This window comes from Vidua macroura, chromosome 15 (genome assembly GCF_024509145.1).
Source record: "Vidua macroura isolate BioBank_ID:100142 chromosome 15, ASM2450914v1, whole genome shotgun sequence".
NCBI lineage: Eukaryota > Metazoa > Chordata > Aves > Passeriformes > Viduidae > Vidua > Vidua macroura.
The window spans coordinates 11,683,035-11,706,585 of record NC_071585.1 but is presented as its reverse complement, the minus strand read 5'-3'; the positions used below and the strand labels follow the sequence as shown (position 1 = coordinate 11,706,585).

Here is a 23,551-nt window from a genome sequence, read left to right as displayed (position 1 = left end):
CTTTGCTGTGAGGGTGCTGACACAAGCCAGTGCTCATAACAGGAGGGTGAAATGTGACTTCAGATCAGGCTGAGAACACTGTCTCACATCGGGTGCACTCTAAATAAAAGCGAGTAATTGGAGTTACTCACCCTTTACTGTAAGAGTAGGTGGAAATGTGGTAAGAGCAGGGGGAGAGTGACAGTGATTTCATCTCTGTCTCAGCACTCTGGTCACAGAGAAGATGTTTTATTAGTGATGATGCCAGGTGTTGGTCAGTCTGCTTTTCTCCTCAGCCCTCTCCTAGAAACCCTCTGACTCCTCTCTCAGTATGGGCTGCATGTTGGGATGTTTCCTTCACTGCAGAGCCTGGCTCCATTATTTCATCCTGGAGGCAAAGGAGCTGAGGGGTGTCTGTGTGGGGCAGAGGACAGGCAGCTTTCTCTCCAAGGAGCCTGCTAGACCCTCACCACCCATTTCCCACTAATTCATAAAGTCCTCTGCCTCCCCTGAGCAGAAATCACAAGGGCTTGGGGAATCTCTGAGTAGGCTTCTGTTTATGTTTCTCAGGCAGGAGCACTTTGACCACTTCACCTTTAATGCCTCAGCCTACAGTTTGCCACCTGTATTTGAGCATGATCAGGATCTGCCATAACACCTCTATTATAGTGCAGATTGCTTTAACAGCTATTGACAGCTTAAAGCTTATTGATTATCATTCTTTCTCTTTTATTACAGTCATTGACACAAAAATCAGGACTTTTACTGAGTCTCCCAGTCATTAATGGGCTGGCTTGGCTCCATTGCACTGGAGTTTGTTGTTCCAAAGATATCAGCTCCCTTCTAGGAGGAGTAGAAAAGCCTCATGGCACCACTTTTCTCTCAAACAAGAGTCATGCTGAGAAAACACTGCTATTTTCAGAGTAGGGGTACCTGGCAACAATATCACTCTGATTAGTGAAGATGGATTAATTCTGAGAATTACACACATCAAGATAGGACTTGACATTCCTGAGACAGTCCGGATAAATATATGTTACCCCTGACTGTGGTTAGTCACTGTTTGGTTGCAGAAAAGCATTAAAAGGAGAAAATAGGGAAAAAATAGATTTCTTAATATAAAACTTCATGACTTTGTGGGAGTTCAGTGTACTTTTAGCAAGAACACAGCACAGTCAGTGTGTTTTGAAGTTTAAACCAAGACAGTAACACAATTCATTGTGGCTTCATGGTCTTCAGGGTAGAGCTTCCATGATGTGAAGGCAAGAATTCAAGTGTGATGGTCTAGAGCTTGGATGGGGCTGGTACATACAGTTCAGATCAGCTTTTGCAACTCTTGGAGTTGACTTTTAGGTTGAATATAAGCCTGCTTCTGCTTGTAGAAGGCTCATTTGCCAGTTTCCCAACCCACTTTAAATATCAAACCCTCTGCCCACTGCCAAAGCTTCAGCTGTGTTTCTTTTTCTGCTTAAGGTGAAGATGCTCTTTATTTATCTGTTCCCTTTTTCTCTTTCAGAAGATCATTGTCAAGGAGACAAGTCAATGTTTTGTCGCATGGAAGTTCTCTCCCGTTACTGCTCCATTCCTGGGTACAATAAGCTGTGTTGCAAGTCCTGCAACATGTACAGCAATGTAACAGAGGACGGCAATGTAACCAATGCCAATGTAAATAAAAATAATGTCATTGAGGAGGAGCTCCTGACAACCCTCAGCCCTCCCGTGGGAGTGCCCACCACACAGTCTGCCACCAGCCCTCCTCTGCTTTCCAAAACACGTGCACCCCCTTCCAATGCAACCGAGGAGCACCCAGAAATCAATGCGGTGGATGTTCCCTACAAAGTTGATGGGTTGGACAACGAAGTACCACAGCACAACATCATTACACGGAGGAGGCCTTATGAAAGGACAAGGAATCGAAGAATTCAGGAGCTGATTGCTGAGAAAATGAAAAAAGAGACTCTTAGGAAAATAAACTAAAATGGAAATATGGCACAAACAACATTTTTCTCTTATAGAGATGTTACCAACATCATAGCATTGGCCATCATAGAGACTAAGAATGGGGAAGAATCAAAGTGGTGCTATGGCAGAGATACCAGATTCTCAAGCCTACTATAAATGGAAATGACAGATTGTTTCATAAGTGCTAATCTGAACACTTTGATGCCTAGGTTAGGTGTACAGGGTACGGCAGAGAATTAGTGCAATATCCCTACAGTGTCCCACTGAATCCAAACAAACCATAGTACTTAGGTCAGTTTAGCAGGTTTCTCAGTTACAGGCTCTTTAAAGTCTTCTATGCCTATGTAAAACTGCTTGGGAATGGTAATGGGAGTCACACTTAGTATGGCAGAAAGCAGTCCCAAGACATAATAAATCCCTTTAACTCTGACAAGCAGGGGGTCAGCACTCCTGTGATACTTCTGTGCCTTGCACAAACTCTGGCACTATCACAGCCAGCTTCGGGAAGGCTCTTAGGACATGCCAGGCTTGGTTTGGCTGACCTTGGCAGAGCTGCCTCTGTGCTCACAGCTTGGCATGTGCTCACGTAGCTTCCTGGACCAGGACTGGGCAAGAAAGTACAGAGAAAATTCTATATTTATGTGTAAATTAAAAACTGACAAGCAGTAGTTTACATGCTTCCATAAAAAATTTCAAAGGATTCTCCAAAACTTTTGGGCACATGCAAGACATTTAGTAGGGTAGATCTGGCCAACTTGGACTGACAACATCCTAGTCTTTCTGTTTACAATTATCCATATTTTTTTATAATCTTTAAGTTCCTGTAATGCAACAGCCTCAGTGATCCTTATTGGTTGGTGCTTTTTTTATTGGTCTGATTTTTTTTTTCTACCCATATTCTGTTTAACTTAAAGATGACTGGATTCTTGTTGTCTTTTCTTTGGTGCTTTGTTAAGACAAACCCTTTTTTCCCCCTCACATAGGATGCAGTTATTTTTGAGGAATTAATTTTGTATTATCTTCCTTTCCTTAGGACAGCTTTATTGGTGCAGAAGTGAACAACTGTTTGCTGTGCCCACACATGAACATGAACACATACACACACACACACACGTGTGTATTCACAGCACCAGGTCTGCTAGAAAACTTTAAGATGTGTAACCTGACAACCCTTTGAGTACTTTTTCCCCCTCAGGGTCATCATGGTTTTCATAGATCATTTTGAATTCCTGGTTGGAGAACAGAAGATGAACTCAGCTTGGCTCTAACACTGCTGAGACAGGGAGCACGGATTGGTTCCTGCTGTGGGTGGCATCTGAGCAGATTTTTTCCTGGCTTGGATTCTTCCATTTGTTTCTTCTTTGCTGGTAAATCTCCTTCAGAGCCCGGGGCTTCCCTGAAATCCTCTCTTTACCACTAGGTAGGTTTGGTGGCTCCAAGTTCATATTTTCCAGTCTGAGAGGAAGATCTCACCCTCCAGCCTGAGTTGGTCCTGGTTTGAAGCAGCACTAGCAATTAGCCCATATATAGAGCCACAAAATCATTGGGAATATGCTGCATTCCCAGCAATGTGTGAGCTCTTCTCTGGCCCAGCTGATGGCAAAGAGCTTCACTTCAAGGTGAAGTACATGTGACTCCTTGTCACCTACCTTCTGCCCTTGACCACCACGACTGAATAAACTACCCAGTCTCCTCTTCCAAACAAGCCATTCCTGCTGGAAAGGAGGCAAGAGTCTGCAGGAACCTCAGGCTTCACAGCACCTACATGTGGGACTGTTTTGTCCTGAACTGTGGCCAGAAGTTTTTGAAGCACAAGCCTGGTCTCAGAAAAAGTCTTCATGGATATACTGGCCCAAGCAGAGAAGGAATGTTTTCAGCTGGGGTTGTGGCATCAAGTGCCCCTTCTTACACAGGACCAAAATAATACACTTGGAGCAGCTCGGTGCAGGGAGATGTGTGTCTTCAGACACACTGAAGACCAGGAAAACTGGGAAGCCCAACAGACCTGCTAAGAGTCCAGAGCATTAGGAAATATCTCCTGGGCCAAGCAGACGTGGCTGCAGATGTGGAAGCAGCAGCCAGCACAAGAAAAATCTGTTCTGGTTTGGAGAAGTAAAACTCAGGCTGTGCAGTTTGGCAGCACAGTGGAAAGAGTTCCACCACAGGTTTTCACTCCTGGGACATGGAGTGTTCTCCTGCAGTCAAAGGGTGCTTGTCCTTGGTGCCCTGTCCCAGCCCGTCTCCATGGCCTGCTGCCTGTCACACAGCCACGGTGTGCGGGCAAGCCCCAGGAGCCTCGTGCCAAGGGAGTTGTGGTTGCCTGCAGATGAGACAAGTTTTAATAACAATGTAGGGTCAGGTCACATCTGTGCACAGCATCCATGTAGTAATGAGCAGTGAAGGGGAAAAAAACCTACCATTCTATTTATAAGGAAGGAAGACGTGTCTAAATCAACATCATTCCAGCTGCTGTGCCATGGGAGACACAAGCTGTAGCCAGGCTCCCAGCCTGTAGTATTTCTTGCCTTCTGCGTTTCCTTTACACAGATGTGGTTAGTATAAAACTCATCTTTTCCCCTGCAAGTTAATATCCTTTTAGCTCCATGGACAATAAAAATAAACCACAATCCCCAGCTTTTTCATAGACTAGGAAGCTCATCCAAGCATGTGAAACTTAGGAAAGACTTTTACAAATCCAAAGATAGAAAGGGTTGGAGCTGGATTTACGCAGATGGGGAAGTAAAAGTTTGTTGCCTGGAAGGTACCAGTCTTACCCTCTGGAACTTTTTCAAGACCCATTGCACTGATCCCCTGAGGTAATTCATCTAATAGATTCTCTTCTGCCCTAGCTTCTGGAATAGGCTTAGTCAACCAGGCAGTGTGAAAAAATACCACAGGAGGCAGTGCTCACAGCCCAAAAAAGCATTTTTCCAGATAAAGTGGAGAGTTCTGCTGCCTCACGGAGCAGGAACAGCCTCCTGGAAGGCTGGTCTGGTGCTATGTTAGGTCCAGTGTTCATTAGGAACCCAATGCAATGCCTGGTGGCATCTGCATTTTGGAATGGCTTGTTCCCTTCTCCATCTCACCTTTTGGGAGATTTAATTTGATTTGTTTCTCAGTGGTTTAAATTCTACTGAATATCCGGCTGTTTTTTGGGAGGAACACTAAACTACTTGAAGCAGCAGCTTCAGTCTATGTTGCTCAAGACATCGAGAGGCTGATGGACCATCTCTTTAAGGAGCAGGAGCCACCAGCTGCCTTCTCTTCACACTCTTCCTGTATGAGAAGGGGGGAAGTTAAGTCTCTTCAGACCAGAAAAGATGCCTCCTTTTCAAGCTGCCATGGGTTCTTCAGAAGGTGTTTTTTTTTCAGCAGTTCCCCAAGAACGTGTACATCACTTCTACTGGAAAACACAACACCAGTCTATATTGATAAAGAAAAAGCAGCCCCAGACAAAAGGTGGAGGTGTGCTCTCCTGAGCTGATCTCATTCTGTGTCATACAGTGGAAAATTTGGTCATTTTTTTGTTTGGTTGAACTTTGTCAGCTGTTTCATCTTCTCTACAATGCTGTAATTGGCCAAGAGCATAATCACAGTGGATCTTCTGTAACGGGTTTGCTGTTGCTCAGGTGCTGCATTTTCAGACACAACAAGCAGAAAGCGATATTTTAATGTAACCTAATCCCCAGAAACTAAAGCATGTTTATAAACAAATATATTCCTGCAGAGACCATCTCAGAGATCTGAGAGATAATGTGCTCCCACAAAGCAATGTATTTATGATCTAACCTTGCAGGTACAGTTTTCTAAATTGTCATTTTCTGGTTGTCTAAACTTAAAATCCAAATGACAGCCTCTCATGAAAAAAAATCCCAAACAAATTCTGGTTTCTTTGGCTTCAGTCATCTGCCATTTTTTTCACCATAATTTCTTTAAAAATTTCTGTTATCTATCATGAACGCATCACTTTTTATATTCATATATTCATTCAATATTTAGAGTCTCACAACACCTCCATAGAATGCTTTCAGATATTTTGAGAATTCTAGAAACGGTGCTTTACCAGTACTCAAAGGGTTTTTTGTTTTATTTTATTACATAATGCATTTAATGTCTTATTTACTCACCTACAATGCACAGTATTAGCTATGTTCATCTGAATATCTATATGCAACTTCCATTCACTTACATATGCCTTAACAGAAATTGCAATAAATAGCCACTTCTTGTATATTAAAAATGTATATACAAATTAGAATCTTTAATTTTATAATTTATTAAATTCAAATGTCTGTGTTCTTTTGCAAAAAAAAAAAAGTGTTTGGCTTTTCCCTGTGCTTTTTTCACTGAGTCAGTGTTACACAGAGATGCTAGAGGAGGAAGAACCATCATTCCAGATTCAAAACCAATGCAATTTCTACAACTTAATGAGGTGGGATTGGGATATGCTTGCTGCCAAAGTCCTACATCCTTGTTACAACATCCATTATCCAAAGCTAAATATCATGAAGTCACTGGACCAAAAGCTCAGTTGATAACTGCACAGAAATTAATCAAACTCACTCAAACCTGCTTGAGGCCCAAATCCATCCTGGTCCATGTATCATCTTTTTAAAAGCTCAGTTATTTGGGCTTCTATTCAGGACTGATGAGTGAATTTTGCTTTGCATGTCCTATCGATAAAGTAATTGCTCCTTTCCATGAAATTCTTTTGCACACATTCTCCTGCCGTATCCTGCACACATGTAGCTGGGTTCCCTTTAAAGCATAATTGAATCTTTCTCATTTGATTGAAGTTTGTTGCTTGAGGATTTGAAAGACCCCTACTTACTGTGATTATTCAGTGAGCACCATGCAGTGCGTTCAAGTCCAGCATTCTTTAATCAGGTAACAAGCCACCTCAACGCTTTCCATCTGGAAAATAATTTACACACTTAAATGCCCCCATGAAACAGTGGACAAGCCCAAACCTGGGGTTCATTTACTGTGATAATTCATGCAGCATTTACAGCTGTGACAAGGGTTATATTTAATTGCCTTTTGCTTTCATAGATTTTGAGATTTTTAGAGCGGCCATGGCAAAGGGTCCCACGTCCACATCCCAGACACGAGGGACACCCAAGGTGGGGTCAGTCATGTCCAACACCTCTCCCTCTCCCTGGTCTTGCTCTCTTTCTCTCAAATGCCAGAAGATGACACCCACAGAAGGCCTTCTCTTCCTCTCCTTACCTACATCAGATTTTTATCCCTTTTCACCATCATCTAGCTCTGAGGATTTTTTTTTTTTTTAAGGCAGCTCAAGGAGCTGCAATTCCAGGCCAGGAAAGCAGTTTTCAGATTATTGTTAATTACACCAGGTAGAAGGCAGCTCTTCCAAAGTGCTGTGCAAATTTGACTCCCCTTCCCCACAGCAAGGGGGGCACAGGATGATTTCCAGGGTGTTCCCACAGGGTGTTCTGGCTCAACACTTCGCTTTGCTCATGGGGGTCAAAAGAGGTTCTTGAGCCTTCCTGGGAGAGAAATGCCTGGGAAACTCTCCTAGGGCTGTGTGTGTGCATGTGGATATGTGTGTGTGTGCACTGCTCACCTTTGCTCTCCCCCTGCCCCCTCCCAACCTTTCCCAGTCCCTCCTCCTTCAGCAACTTCCCAAAGCTGAGCACGGCCCGGAGCGATGGAGCCACAGAGCCGCATCAGGGACTTTAAATCTCATTACAGCAGGGAGCAGAGCAGGATGACACACGTGGGAGAAGCCTTATCCTAGTTAACCTGCTGGGTTTTATGCTTCATCAGCAGAGTGCTGCCAGCAGCATCCCCGCAGGGATGAGGCTGAACCGCGCGGCCCCAGCAGCACCGGGGTTCCCAGCAGACCGGGGATGTTTCGCCTCGGTGGAGCCGCCGCTAGATGGTGGCACGGCACAAGAAGTGCGATTATGAAACGGCCGCTGGACTGTGACCCCAGCCTGAAAAATCCCTTGGTCTGGGGAGATGTGCTCAGGAAGGGCCAGATGGAATAAAACCCACTCGGCGCAGTCGCCGTCCCAGTGTGGATGTAGTCGAAGATGCTGCTGTGCTGCTCTCTGTTCCCTGCCTGTGGCTGGGGGCTGGAGGAGGGATCCTGCAGGAGAGAAACACAGCACCTGCAGTGGAGAAATAGAGCCATGATCAATCCCACCACCCAAACCACTGAAAATAACTCAAGAATAAGTTGGTTTCTGGGGTTGCTATTTCTTAAGGCATCCAAACACATCCCAGCTCTTCCAGAAGAAAGTTTAGAGGCCAGTAACAAAACAAGAGGTTCCACTGATGATTGTAATTTATCTTTAAAAATCTTGTATTAAAGAAACACAACAGCTATGGAAAGACAAACCTGTTTTAGGTACCCGGGCTGCTGGCAGGACAGGGGGTTTCATGTGACCCCAGGCAGGGGAAGGTTTTCAAGTGACAGCAGTGCTGCCCTCACTGAGACCTGCAACAATTCAGTGCTCAGCTCTCCAGCCTCTTTGAGTGGTGCATCCAAGAGGGACCAATCCACACCAGCGTTCAGGCACTTTGGAACATGTATAATCCAAAATGATGAAAAATTCATCCATGCAAAGATGCAATTTAATCATAGGCAGATCGGTAATAACAGAAATAAAAATGTTTATATTATTTTAAATAAATGACCTGGGACAGATTCCCAGGGGAGGTTGCCAGCGAGTTGTCACCAACTTTGGTTTGGACTTCTGAGACTTTGAAGTATTTTAAGAGAAATCTGCACTGCCACAGAACTCTCTGCTGGCCGTGAGCAGGCACTGCCAATGAAGCCATGACCATGTCACGGCCCAAAACTCCCAGTGAAGGCTCCCAGGAGTCATTTTCCAGCTTAATTAAACTCCCAATAAAACAAAGTACCTAAATCCCTCTGAGCCTTTGCAAAGGCTCCAGACAGGACTTCACCCATGTTCCCAGCTGGATTGAGAGCTCAGGTCCTGCAAACAAGCCTTGTACCCTGTGGTGATGTGCTGCAGGCACCCAGCCCTTGCACAGCAGCTGGTTTCTCACCTGCAAAAGGCAAGAAATAGCCAGGACCTCCCAGAAAATCTGTGTGCATCAGTGACAGTGTTGGCACATGTAGCCACCACCAGTTGCTGTGTGAGCTGCAGTCAAGGCAACAGCTGTGGGGACAACAATTCCAACCCAACTCTGTCTAGTTAATACAAAAAGAGCTCATTAATATTTCATGGCAATATCTTCACTTGGTACCGTAGTGGCTGCTTGATGTAATGCACAGGAGGTTAAATGGGCTGGGGGATGTAATTAGAGAACACAAATCATCTGGAATCTGGCACTAATCAGGTCAAAACATTTTTCTTTCCTAAACTTTTATGACAAACGTGGAAACACAGAATCACAGAATGGTTTGGAATGGAAGGGACCTTAGAGATCATCTTGTTCCACCCCGCTACCATGGGCAGGGACACCTTCCACTAAACCAAGTTGTTCCAAGCCCTGTCCAACCTGGCCTTGAACACTTCCAGGAACCCACAATCTCTCTGGGCAACCTGTGCCTCAGCACTCTCACAATAAAGAATTTCTTCGTAATCTAAACCTCTCCTCTTAATTTAAAACTGTTCCCCTTGTCCAATTCAATATCTGCCCTGCAAAAAGTCACTGTCCCCCATGCAAGAGAGGAGCAGCTCTTCCAGGTTATTGATGCATCTTCAAGGAGAATCTGCATTGAGGTGTGTCATGTTAACTCTGTCCCCGAACCCTGGCAAGAGCCAACAAGCTTCAAAAATGCCCAGAGGAGAGTCACCTGTTACACTTACCCAACTCTGCTAAACTCTGTGGATTTCCCCAAAACTGGAAGCATTAAAAAAAAAAAAAAAAAAACAAACAAAAAAAAGAAAACAAACCAACAAAACTAACAAACATAAAATCAAACCAAAAAATAACTGTCAGCATTTATATCTCAGACACTCCACCAAGCCCTGCAGAACTAACAACTGGTGTTTTCCTCTGCAGCTCAGACACTGCTGCTGTTGCTGTTTTCTTTTGCCATTAATCCCATTTGGTGACAGTTTTCATGCACCCAGGAATGCTGATTCATTGCACCCCTGGGGAGTATAAATATAGGAAACAGGGATGATTTATCCAAAACCATCCTCACAAGTGCTTGGGAGAAACCTATGGCATTCTTGCAGCAAACAGTTGAAGTTGCACCTTGTTTCTTTTACATTAAGATTTTTTGGAGAGCTTTGAAGCAGCTGATGAAAGAAGAAACCAAATAGCTGTGGTTGAGGTTAAAAAAAACAGGTATATTATATTTGTCCCTCCCATCTGGTATGTTCTATTCACTCCATCATACCTTTAAGAAGGAGGTAACTCCAGCAGGGAGGAAAGACTTATCAGGGCAGAGGAACCATCTTGAAGACTCTTTTTAAAGAGAATGTATCCATGCACATCTGCACATGTGGAGTTTGTTTCCAGATCAGTGATCTTCCTCACAAAATGTTTTTCCCAAGCTCCATACTGCAGCTGCTTAGCATAGCTGGTGTCTGAGGGGTTTTTCCTTTTGATGGTAATCACATTTCCTGCAAGCAAGAAGGAAAAACTGAAGCTCTGAGTTACTATAGCATGATCCCAACTGATCATTGCTGGTAGTGAATTTAATGCATGAAGGCTGTGGGTCATTTCAGCTAAATTCAGCTGTTTGGCACCAGAAGTCCAGACAAACAGCTTAAGCTTACGTATTTGTTATATTGAAATGCTAAGCAATGGCTATTTCCAGAAAAAAAGTAATCTGCTAGGAACCATATCCCGAAGGGATGCACAAGTCTGTGGAGCTGTTTATTTCTTTTCACTGGAGATAAAGAAAAAACCTGAATGATGAGTGTGGGCTTGTGTGACTAAATCAGCTGTTACAGCCAATTCCAGCCTGAATGCTCATAAGACAGAATATTTGCATTAAAACTAAAGCAGTAATTTTTAATCTAGGATTTCTGCTTTTCTCTTCATCCCTCCAGCAGGTCAGGACAGGCATTGTGAGGAGCAGCAAGGCTCAGAAATGCAGTCATACTCCCTGCCCTGGGCACACAGGGATGTTGTGTGGGATGGCTATTCCCCAGGAAAGAGCAGCAGCTGTTGGGGCTGCCTCTCAGGACAGTGTTGGGAAATAAATACAGAAGGAAGAGTCTGCTGCAACATAACAATTCATCTCCCCACGCAATGTGATGCTGCAAGAGAGGCTATGAGAGGGACACGGGGTTACTCCAGAACTGCAGTCTGCAGCATGTTAATTAGCCAGGAAACAAAGGCAAATCCCTGCTGCCCAGGGACCCACAAGGTCCGATGCTGCCAGTCCTCCTGGCAAAGCAATTTGCTGTAATGCACTTGTGTGGCCTCAGAGAAACACAAATGGGGATGATCCTGGGAGCAGTGGGAGAGGGGGATTGGTGGAGCACAGCCCTGGGAGTTGCTGTGGCAGGGCCGGCTGCTGCTGCGCCTCCACAGCAACATGGATGTACAGCTAAATCCAGGGATGTAGAGCTCTGCCCAGGGATGCACAGCTCAGCCCAGGGATGCACAGCTCAGCCCGGGGCTGTACAGTTCAATCCAGGGATGTGCAGCTGAATCCCGGGATGTGTGGCTCAGCCCAGGGATGTACAGCTTGGCCTAGGGATGTACTGCTCAGCCCAAGGATGTACAGCTCAGCCCAAGGATGTACAGCTTGGCCCAGGATGTAAAGCCTAATCCAGGGATGTAAAGCTCAGCCCAGGGATGTGGGGCTCAGCCCAGGGCTGCAGAATTCAGCCCAGGGATGTCCTGCTTGGCCTAGGGATGCTCGGCTCAGAGCATAATTGGAGCAGAGACAGAAGAGAGCAGAGAGCAGCACTAAAGAAGCTGCAAACACCCACTGCCTCTTGGGCACAAATTTGTTCACAAAATAAGGCAGAGAAGGAAGAAAAACAGCCTCAAACCCTAAGGATTTCCCTTCCAGCAATAAAGCATGAAGGAGCTACGGCTCCTCTTTTCCCACCCCAGCGTGGAGCACAGGCAGCCCTTCCCCTCCCGCATCACGGCCGCGGCCCCGCGGTCCCTTCCGCAGGGGGAATTGTCGCCAGGCAAGGAGCCGCAGGGATGTGTGACGGGCAGTCCCGGCCGGTGCCCGCGGGCTGCCCCGGTGCCTCGGCGCCCGCCGGCTGCGGCTCGGGCAGGGCAGGCAGCCAGCGGGATATATTTAGCAACAGCAACAAAACAGGCAGCGGGATCAGCTGACTGAGGCAGGGAGCTGGCGCACGGGTTAGTGTCAGACAGCGCATCTCCCGTGCTGGAAACGGGGAGCAGGGAGCGGGGCAGAGCCGTGCAGCCGCGGGAGACGACAGCCGCCCGTGCCCGCACCCCGCAGGTAAGGGGAGGGGGCCTGGCCACGGGCGGTGTGCTGGGGGTCGCTAGGAATATCCGGGCTGCTGGCAGCCAGTGATGCTCAAGGCATGGTGGAAGGGCAGCTGCACGCAGCGGGTCCTGCTCGCCGGGGCCCGCAGGTGACGGGGAGGTGACCTCGGCCACGCCAGCGCGGTGTCCAGGGCGAAGGGGATCGCATCCGGGCGGGACCTGATCCATCCCATCATCGGAAGAGTTTTACTGCAAATAGGTAATTTAAATTTCCTTCCGGAGGAAGGGCGTGTTGGCAGGGTTTAGTTACTGATTAGCGCTGTCGTGATTTAACACGACGTGCCCGCGCCCCTCACCGGGAGCATCCGGCCGCTCTCATTGCCGGGCCCAGCTCTGACACTGCCGAGCTCAGGCAAGGGCTGGGAGGGAAGGAAGGAACGAGCCTTTTCTTTTAAGGCTTGAATACATGAGTGAAACAGAGCAGGCAGGGAAAAGGATAATAAAAGGGCCCTAAGGTTTAAAACAAGCATCTCCTGCTCTCAGGTCAGCAAATCCCAGCTTGGCTGGCTTTACCAGCAGCACATGAGGAAAACCAGGGAGGGCCAGCAGCAGCCTGGGGGAGGGATGGGCACCAGGCGAGCTCTACCCTGGGCTCGCCACGAGCTGCTCATTTGTGCTCCGTGTGTGATCTGCAGCTTTGCAGGGAGGTTCAACAAAGCCAGATTTATTTCCAGCAATGACAAGCAAGGCATTAAGATAGCTAGCAAAGCACTTTTGCATTTAATCACACAACAAAACTATATTGTGTCTGCAGATTAGTTACATACGAATTTCATTGGGGGAAGCAGTAAAAAAAAAAAATCCAGGCTATATGGTCATTTCTGCCAGAAGGGGAGATAAACAAAGCACAGGGGGTAGTGTTTGGAGAAAAAAAAATCAGTACAGTTAGAAAACACTGCAGCACAAAATATACTGAAAAATTTGTAATTAAATATATTTAACTGAGTAGTAGGAGCAGTTTGATGGAAATCCATCCTAAAATGAGTTGAGGATGACTATTTGAATATAAAGGACATGAACTGAATCCCTTTGACTCTATGTAAGCACTCAGGAGAGGACCTACCTCTACATTTATGAACTACAGACAAAAGTGACCCTGTACATTCTCACTTACAGCTTCTAGAAGAGGCCACTGTAATGCTGCTTCACTTAGGTGGTGCTTCCCACAGGGGCAGGGCAGCTCCTCTCCTCTTGGGTTCAGCTCCTGCCTGCTTGGGCTAAGGGTGAAGTCAGAGCCCTGTCACAGTGACATGGAGCATTAAATAAGGACAGTGGTTTGTGCCCTGCTGCTCCAACAAGGGCAGTGAGACAAGCTCATGCCCCTGCCCCATACCTCTCCAGCTGTGCTCCCTTGCACTGCTTCAGGAGGGAGCACCATTGGTGATCTCCTTAATGAACCCTCTATTTACTGCCACATTTAATGACTTGGCTTCTTTGGTACATTTATGAAGCTCTTTATGAAGCCATGGATATAAAATTACTGCCAGCAAACTTCTAAAATGCATTTTTTGTTAACAACCATGTTTACCACAAGAAGACATCAGGTGGCTCAGGTAGAAACAAGCCCAGGATTTCTTTACCACAGCAGGCTTTCACATGATCAGGTCTGCTCTGTTCTTTGCAGCCATGGCACCCCGGATCAGACTGAGCCTTTCAAAGCCTCTCCCAACCATACGGGAAACCCACGAGGAAGCGATGGAGGATCCAAGCAGCAACCCAAAGTGTGCTGGAAGTGCTGCAGCCAGCCCAGACTCGTACTCCAGCGATGACTACATCCAATCCATCTGCCACCTTGCCAGACCCACCTTCCCAGCCCTTCTGGAAAGCAGACGTAAGGGTAAGGACAGAAAGACCCTGAAGACCCCTGAGGATGTGTCAGGTTCTCCACTGCTTGTGGGGACACAGCAGGAGAGGTCAAAATGTAAATTGACCAATTTCATCTCAAATGTGGTGCCACTGGGAAAAGTCTCACCTGCAGAAACCGACTTTTGGTCCAGAGAGGACCCCCTGGAACAAATTTACACCAATGCAGGAAATCTTTGCTCGTCCAAGGCTTCTTCCTATGGTGAAAGTGCCAGCACTGGTTACTCACAGTGCAACTCTTCTGCCCCAAATGGTGACCTTCATCCCACAAACCTGGAAGAAAAAAACACAGGGAAAACCAGTTTTCCACGAGTGTTCAGTTTTCCAAGGCTTCCCTCCCCAAGACCAGTTCAGAAAGAAGCAGTATGCTCAGAGCTGAGGTATCTCAGGAGGGATGAGGGAACAGTTTTAGGGAATAACCACAGTCAGAAAGAAAATGGCCCCATGCTTATTAACACTGAAGAGCAATTGGCACCCTCAGCCAGAGGGAAGGTGGCAGGAAACCCTGCCCTGCCCTGCTCTGAAGGAAGGAAGAATTTGTTCAATACAGCAGGCATAGATGAAAAAGAAGGAAGAAAAACTTCTCACTGTGACAAAAATGTCATGGGTGGTGTTCCCACTAAGCAGAGATACTTCGAGTCTTTCCAGGTACCTAAAAAAGCCACCATCCATAACTGGATTTCAGAGCACAGATGCATCTGGAAAGAAGCAAAGATAAAAGCTTGTTTGCTCCCAGCCATTGCTGAAGTGTGAAGAAGTAGCTGCTTAGAATAATTTTATTCACAAGATATAACCACCCTGTGCTCTAGCAGCTCTCCCTGGAGTCCTCACAGAGAAAACATGGCTTGAACATGCATGCGAGTCAGGCAGACTCTTGTGATCCATCGTATCCCTCATCCGTGGGCAAAGGGACAATTCAGAGTCCCATCTGCTAAGGAAACAGCAATCAGTTTTTATTTTGGAAAGGCAACAGTTCATAAAGCATCTCCTCCCACCTACTGCTGAGAACTGCCCTGAGCACGAAGAGAAGCTGGAGAGAGCTGGAGAGAACACAAATCCCATCTGCTGGAGAAGAAGTGGGAACACTGAAACACCACTGCTTTCCAGCCAGTGCCAAGCAGCCAGATGTTGCTGACACTTGAGTACAGTTATTCAAAAAGGAACCCTTTGCCCAAGGCTCGGACAGTACGAAATGCACTCTCTCTGGCACACACATTGACTGGGAGACCCATCATAGATCCCTGCCTCAGCACCAGGATCCCACTGAAGAGGTCACCCATTAGAGCAGTAGCATAAAGAATTACTTCTTAAAAATCATAAGAAGTCTTTTATGAGGATTTAGTGGAGGACAAGGTGGAAAATATTACAACTCCTTGGGTGGGGATTTTCCTGGTGCTTACCCTGTCACAACTCTGTTCCCTTTATTCCTGGACTTAGCCCTGGCAGGAGGAGAGCTGGGAGCCCTGCTGGGCATTGCTGTGCTGGTGCTGTGGCTGTTGTGGAGCCAGCTGTAAACAGGAATCATGTTGGACTCTGCACTGTCACAGCCAGGCTGCACACCGCGGGCACCCACGGCATCTGCTGCTCAGGTGTGAGGACCCTATGAGCCCACACAGAGCTCTGCAGGCTCAGAAGAGCAGCCTTGAGGGGCAGCCTAGGGATGCTGGGCTGGTGCTGATAGAACCTGAATGTAAAATAATAACTTGTGTTTCCCATCATACCTGTGCTTCTGTATTCTCACCTACGTGACTGTGCTGATGATGTGGACTGAGCTTTGCTTCATGCTGCAAGACTGAAACATGGAAAAAACAAATGTGCATGTCCCAACCATCCAGCACACAGCATATACAAACAATTCATGTTGATAGTATTGCTACATGGGATGTCTGTAGGACGAGAAGCATTCCCACAAGGCTGGGAGGTCCTGGCATGGCGTAGTGGGCACATGCCCAGGCCATCCCTCACTGCCACACAGAGACTTCTCCATCAGAGAAGCTGCCATTGGCACTTTCTCCTGCAGTCAGAGCAACCTCACTCACCTGTGTCTGGTGCCACACTCTCCGTAGCCAGTCAGGAGATGTAGCTGAGAAAACTGCAAAGCAATATCAGCCTAATTATTACTACTACTAGGAATAAATGTTTTGGCACAGCAAAGAGCAAAGGGACCAACCAGGCTGTTTGCTCAACAGCAGCTAAGATGAAAAACAGCATTGGAAAGCTGCAATTATAAAAATGCTCACAAGTGATTTCCAAACCACCCTCAAGCAGATTAAATGAAAAAGCAATTTCTAGCCAGCACCAACATGAGTGTAAATATGCTCAAGGATCAAAAGGTGAGAGTGTTTGAGCTTCTCATCCTCACATCTCTTACCTCAAATATTTTTTTCTCCTGTTGAAATTCATTAGTGCTATGGAGCTGAGCAGCTTCTCAGCTCTGTTTTTGGACTAACCATACAGAAAGAATGGAAGTGAAAGTGGCTCCAACATTCATTAAAGCTGATGGAGAAAGTTGAACCCAGAAGGTCCCAGCCTGCTCTGCCTCCTCCACACCGGCCCCTCCCTTCTCAGGTACATGCTGGGATTTAAGCATTGCTTGTCCTCACTGCTCTGCTGTCATTTAAGTTTCTCTCCCTGTGAATATTTATGACTCTAATGCCTACCAAGTCTTGTGCCAACTGCATGTATCACTGCTTTTGACAGAGGAAACAAATAAAATCCTTCCATCCAGTTGTTGTTTCCATTCTGCATTCCACAGGGCATTATTTAGTGCTGGGCTGATCCACAGCACATGGGCTGTGACTTGCTATGCAAGCACCTTCTCACTCTACATGGTCACCAAAGGCCTTCACACCTCACCCCTTCAGCAGCTGCTACCCAGGGCTGGGATTCCTTCTCGGCTGCCACAGTCCTGCAAGTCTCTACACCTCTGAAACCCATCACCTTTTCTCTCCAGAGCAAAGAGGCACAGCAGCAGATGAGAGCTGCAGCCCAGGAGGCTGGGAAAAGCCTCCAACTCCTCTGCTGTAGGACTGGGAGCAGGCTGTGGGGGCTGGGGTGAGGGCAGGGTTGGGCTCAGAGCTGGGGCCATTTAAAAACACAGCGTTAGTTCCAGATGCAGCCAGGCTTGGAGCAATGAAGCTTTGGAGTGAACTGGCTCTTTCTGGAGAATACTTTTACTTTAGTGAAAACTGAGATTCTACTCAAGCAACTGGGTTTTTCAAGAGGAGCCAAAGCTGCTGGGATGCAGCAAAGATGGGGGCAAAAGACATGGGCAAATTAGGGTCACAGAAGTGGCAGTGCAAGGGAGGAGGGAAATGTGGGGCTGGTGGTGCCAGTGAGTGAGCAGGGCAGCTCCCAGCAGGAGTGGCAGGGCCAGGAGCCCCAGTCTGAGGAATTCCAGCTGTGCAGTAGAAGCTGTGACAGGTAAGAAAAGCTGGTTTAACACAGGACAGAGGCAGCAGATAGGGAGGGTTGTTTCTATTCAGGTTCACTTAAATCCTCTTTTGAAAAGCACAGTCCTCACTTTCTTCACCATCAACTGTGTTGGAAATGACCATGTTGGTGCTTGTGAAATCACTGCACAATTAAATATAGACCAGTTCCCTGGATAAGGCAGTTCTGCAGCTGTACAACATCACCCACCTGCTGCAGATGTACTTGGGGCTGGTTCAGGGAGGGGATGGGGATTGGGGCAGCCCTGTCACTCCCCTGTCACAGCCTCTCTACCCCCCAGCTGCTGAGGGAGCCTGCAGTCCTACCAAAGGAAAGAAAATTGGATGCTGTTGGGTGGGATAACGTGGCCTGTAGTTATTACAGCACTTTTCTCCTTCTTCACCCCATGGATGCACACCTGGGCCATCCGAAAATGCTCCCCCTCTTTCCCTCTCTGCAGAACAGCCCCTGAGCTATCACTGGACAGGATAAGCCTGCAGAAGTTGCTGCCTGTTCAGAAGTGCTTCCAGACAAGAAAGAAAACCTTATCTAGGAATTTAGGTCACAGAGAGAGATAAAAGCCGTGCTGCTTCCATGGCCAATCTCATGGCAGGCTCTGCATTTGAAGTCACTGGCAGAAAAATCTCATTTATTGAGATCATCAGAACTGCCAAAGGGATTTGGATTAATTTGAATGGGGAATTGGTATCCAAATCCCACCGGCAGCTTTCAGTCTCAGGCTTCACATCCAGTTCACAAGCAAACTGTGAGCTAACATGGCAATTTTGCTTGCATGATCATGCAGCCTCTTCCTGCTGCAAACAGTAAATGCGTTTGGACACAGAACATCATGACTAGAATTTACAAACCTGAGATGGTGAGGCAGAAAGAAAACTGTCCCACTCTTTCCTCAGATTCTTGTCTTTAAATGACAAAGATACCCATCAGCTGAAACCCAAGGCGAGGAAGCAACAGCACCATGATCAGACCTGTGCAGTGCAGGAGCTGCTCAGAAACTCCTACAGCACAGAGAGCCTCACCCACCCAGGAGGGGCCTTTCTGTGCCCACACAGCCATCTAGGGAGATGTTGATAAACCAACTAAAATATGAGGCAGTGCAGAGTGATTACAGACAGGGACTGTAATGCAAGAGACAAGCAGGAGCAGATCGAAGGGCTGCACACAAACAGGGAGATGCTGGAGGGCTAGGAGCAAGGTTAGCAAAATCAGTTTCTAAAAAGGTCTTTAACTCTGAAGTTAGGATTAAAGCAGCTATTTTTGATTTCAGAAAAAAAAATCCAACTCTTAAAGCTCCAAGGAAAACTTAAGGCTCCCACCTTTAAACGAGATCAGACCTGAGCCCAAGGCAAAACCCAGGACGCCTCAGCTGAAAGCAGGGGCTTTGTGGGTGGTGCTTCAGGCTTTCCCCCTGCCCTGAAGTGCCTGCATTTGGGCCTAATTGCTCATTAAGGACATATTTTAATTAACTTTGAGCCTTCCTAAGTGGAGACTACTTCATTTATCATGGTGCAGAATGAAGTTAAACTGCATTTAGTGACTAAGCAGGAATCCCTTAGCTTTGAATGAAACCTTGACTGAACCATCAGCACTGTGATTAATGGCAAAGAGTTTTGTGTTTTCAATTTGCACCTGTAGCCGTGAGCAGAAGAGAGCTCTGAAGTGATGGCTGAAAGCTTTACTGCCTACGTTCAGGCACAGCTCTCTGCCTTGCTCACCAGGGCCTACATGTGTTTTTGTGGCTGGCATCACTTATATGGGCCACAGTTGACAGCAGGGATGACCCCTGAAGTGCCACATCATGGGCTTGTGGCCTTTCCCCATGCTCAGGGATTCTCAAGTATAATCAAATTTGCTTGACACGAGCTAGAGCTGATGTTGTGTAAATAGAGAGATATTGTTCCTGGTAATTGCAGCCTTCCTGGAATTAATGGTCCTGGAGGCAATGCTTCCTAGGGCTGTTGCAAAGAGCTGTAGAAAGACTGGGCATTTTTAGAATACCAGCTTGTTGCTACATAAAGTTTGACCAAATGCCATTTAAATCAAAGGGAGCCTTTAAGTGCTTTGGAATGGGCTTGTAATGGGGATAATGGGGTGCTGCATTTAAAGCATGGATTTCTAATAGCAGCTGATGAGGAAAATCAAATTATTACTTTATTTATTTGTGTATATTAGCATTGTATCAACTGTTTCTTGTCTTTGCTTTTCAATTAACCTAGCTGAAAGCCCATCAGTCTGCTGTGAGCTTAGCAAAAACTGTGTGTAAACCTTTATCTGCCTGTGCCTCACACACCTGCCGTGGCTTTGTCCCTCAGGATCAGCAAATCCCTGCTCTGCAGAGCGGGTGGTCACGCACGGTGAGAGCAGAAGGAGCCAGCAGGGACACTGCCACATCTAATCTGGCAGCACAATGTGACATTTGCAAGTCAGCTGTGCTTAGCTGAATGTTCTGTTTTTTTTTTTTTTCCTGGATGGTGAGTATGTGGGAGAGGAAATGGTTTATACAGAGCCGCTGGGCTGCTCTCTAAAACCCTCTGAAAGGAGGCTGTAGCCAGGTGGGTGCTGGTCTCTCTGCCCTCGTAACAAGTGGCAGGACCAGAGGAAATGGCCTCAAGCTGGGGCAGGAGAGGTTTAGATTAGGTATTGGGAACAATTTCTGGATGGGTTGTCAAGCCCTGGGAAATGATGGAATCACCGTCCCTGGAAGTGTTCAAAAAACATGTAGGTGTGGCACGTAGGAACATGGCTTAGCAGTGGGTTTGGCAGTGCTGTGCTGAAGTCAGTGATTTTAGAGGGCTTTTCCAACCTTAATTGTTTTATTTTATATTTTTATATTGTTCCAACTCGCTCGATGAGCACTGGCTGAATTCCACTATCTCAGCTTCAGAACAGGGAGATGCCACATCTCAAATGTCCAGGCTCCAAAGCAATTACACAAGAAATACCAAATTTGCTCCAGATGTTCTTCACATTCCCCATCAGGTCATGCTACAGAAGCATCAAAAACTGTACAGAATAGATTGTGACATTGGCTCACAAATGCCCTTATGGTTGCTTAGCAGTGCCAGCCTCCCAGCAGGCCCTGCTGAGCTGGGGGCTGTGTAAATGCAGAGTGGCCACCCCTGACTTGCTGAGCCTACAGACCATTCCAGCCTCATTAGTGGGATGAGCTGGGAGCTTCAGATTGAGGTTGATTTGCACAAAGAGCAAAGGAACCTTCGCATGGTCCTTACTCACAGAGCCAGCTGTGGAAAACAGTAAAAAACAGAACTATTTTTTAGGGGAAGCAAATACAAGCACAGGTCTGATCATGCCTGGTTTTGAATCCAGAAACATCCAGGTCCTACTCCAGACCCCAGTTTAGGACAGATGGGTGTCTAACAACTGGCACTGTCTGCAGGTAAGAAGAGTTTGAGTGGTACAAATATTGCAGGTGAGTTCCTGCTCAGAAGAGCTGATGGGGTGGGCCAGAGCAGCTGCAGCTGGGACTCTGCTGCTGCTCCCAGCCTGCTTCAGTCCCAGCTCTCTGCAAAATGTCACTGCACCTGTTCCTTCAGGCACTACAAGGTGACATAAAGCACAGCCAGGCTGTGTTGACATTTGAGCTGCTCAGTCAATGTTCAGCTTTCCCTCAGGTGTGCTGAGGTGTGAGGCATCCCCAGCCCTCGAGGGATGGTGACATCCCTGCCTCAGATGCCAGATTCTGAGTTGACCCTCCATGCTGCCTCTGCTCAAACCTGATTTGCTGGAACAAGGGCACACAGAGAGAAAACAACACCCTCCTTGCTGTGCAGGGTCAGCTCCTGGAATTAATTGCTGCAGGATGTCAACAAGATAAAATTCAGCAGGATTCAAGGGAGGATTAGACAGTCCTGTGATCAGGAACATTTGTGCAATGCTAACTGGGTCAAAGAAATACAAGAGAAATTAAGCACTGTGCTTCCCTGAAGGGCTGAGCCGGTACCAGCTGGGTTTAGAACAGATTCCTTCCCACCTCCCTTTCCCAGTCTTTTTATAGCAACAAGCAAATAGCAGGATCTATTGCAAAGTGTCTTCTCTTCCCTTGGAATAATAAAGCATTGCCTGCTCTAGGAAGTCCTCGAGACCGAAGTGACAACTGATCCTCACTGCAGCACTCAGCAAAACCCTCCCCTTGTCATTTTAAAGGCAGAAAATGAAAGTTTCCTCTCTCTGCTGCCTCTAAGCTTCAGATCAACAATTTCTCAAGAAGGGAATGAACTGCACAATAAACTGGCTGCAGATGAACTGCTTGTGTCTCCACCCTGAAACTCTTTTCTCAGCATAATTAACCAAATTAATTATATAACTGTACAATAGTGTTAACCAGGAAAACATGTGGGGTAAATAGCTGGATCCAGAAACCAACAGTGGTAGTAACAGGGGATAATGGGAGTGATGGTTTCATCACCACCAAAGAGAGCAGAAGAGATTGCATCTTGTAACAAGGAAAGAGAAGAGCAAAATCCTCAGGATTTTGGAATAGAGTTCACTCTCCAGGTTGGCAGATACTGCACCAGGTGCTCCAAGGGGGGATTTGCCATGGAGGTAGAATGTGCAGGCTGGGGTGCCCAGTATAACCTTTTCTTAGGCTCTATTTTTCAGCAAAAAGATGCTGACAAACATCCATAATCTCTGCACATTTTTCTGACATGTAGAAGTGCTCCTGGCACAATTGGCCAGCAGGCACAAGGCACTACATGTGACAGCAAGGGCAGTGCAGCTGCTCTGGCTGCATTGGTTCACTTCATTAAACTGCACTGTCTTCAACAACAGGATTCTGAGAGAAAAGTCTCTCTGAGGCTAATGCTGGCAACAGAAAATTACCTGGTCATCTCAGACAGGCAGCAGAAATCTTTGGAGTCTGTGCCTAAAAATGAAGGCCTCCTTCTTACAGTCCATTGCAAAGAATACAGGCTAGAAAGAAAAACATTTAAATGTCACCCCATTAGGCTGGGCAAAATTTGTGATGCCCATTGTATTCCAAATTTTCATAGTATCATAGAATGGTTTGGATTTTAAAGATGATCTTATTCTAGCCCCCTGCAATGGGCAGGGACACCTTCCACTAGACCAGGTTTCTCCAAGCCCCATCCAGCCTGACCTTGAATATTTCCAGGGATGGAGCAGCCACAGCTTCTCTGGGAATCTTTGCCAGGGCCTCACAAGGAAGAACTTCTTCCTAATACCCAATATAACCCTGCCCTCTGTCAGTTTGAAGCCACTCATTTTTGTATTTGCTGCCCAAAATTGACAAAGAAACAAACCCTCCCCAAACCACCCCACCACATTTCATTGCATCCAATGCTAATTCTAGCAATATAATTTCAAAAGGAAATTCAAAATGTTTTTATCATTTTCTTTTCCCTGCTATTTCTTCCACAAATAGCAATGGCTAATATGGCCTGTCTCACTTTGTTAGACTCTGTGGGGGCTGTGAGGTCTCAGCTATCAAACCAAACACTGTAATTAGCCTTTATTAGAATTCTTTCCTTTCTCATCAAGCAGCACATTTACACTTTTTTTTTTTAGAGAAGGGTTTTTTGCACATCCTGACCCAATGAGCTCCCAAGGTCTCTCAGCTCCATTGTACTTCAACAGACAAGACAGACTCAGTGTGGATCAGAAGGTTTGCAGATGTATTTAAGAAGTCATTGCTCTCAGAACCTTGTACGGAGTGTTCCAGGCCAGAAGTACAGTACCTTTAAAATCACTGTGAAAACAAAGCACTGCATCACACGCATGCCTTGTCCTGGGGACAGGAGGGAACCAACCCACCCGGCAGACTGAAGGCACATTGCTCATCCTGCTGTGGGCAGGAGCTCCAGCAGAACAAGGCCAT

At 46.6% G+C, this 23,551-nt stretch overlaps 2 protein-coding genes across 4 annotated transcripts in view; both read left to right on the top strand.

The window, feature by feature from the left end:
• The window catches only part of ADAMTS2 (ADAM metallopeptidase with thrombospondin type 1 motif 2), a 222,915-nt gene extending 216,734 nt beyond the window's left edge, over positions 1 to 6,181 (top strand). For all 3 annotated transcript variants that reach the window (XM_053990728.1, XM_053990729.1, XM_053990727.1), the window contains one exon: positions 1,496 to 6,181. In XM_053990728.1, coding sequence (XP_053846703.1) covers positions 1,496 to 1,956 — 461 coding nt within the window. In that variant the 3' untranslated portion in view covers positions 1,957 to 6,181. The remainder of the gene's footprint in view (positions 1 to 1,495) is intronic.
• Positions 6,182 to 12,220: 6,039 nt separating this feature from the next.
• On the top strand, positions 12,221 to 16,966 carry LOC128814863 (uncharacterized). Its single transcript, XM_053991154.1, has 2 exons — positions 12,221 to 12,331; positions 14,003 to 16,966. The coding sequence occupies exon 2, from the start codon at positions 14,005 to 14,007 to the stop codon at positions 14,992 to 14,994; it is 990 nt and encodes a 329-aa protein (XP_053847129.1). The 5' UTR covers positions 12,221 to 12,331; positions 14,003 to 14,004; the 3' UTR covers positions 14,995 to 16,966.
• Positions 16,967 to 23,551: the final 6,585 nt, after the last annotated feature.

Bases quoted from the DNA above. Each gene is read 5' to 3' on its own strand.
- LOC128814863 (XM_053991154.1), top strand. From the start codon at position 14,005: ATGGCACCCCGGATCAGACTGAGCCTTTCAAAGCCTCTCCCAACCATA.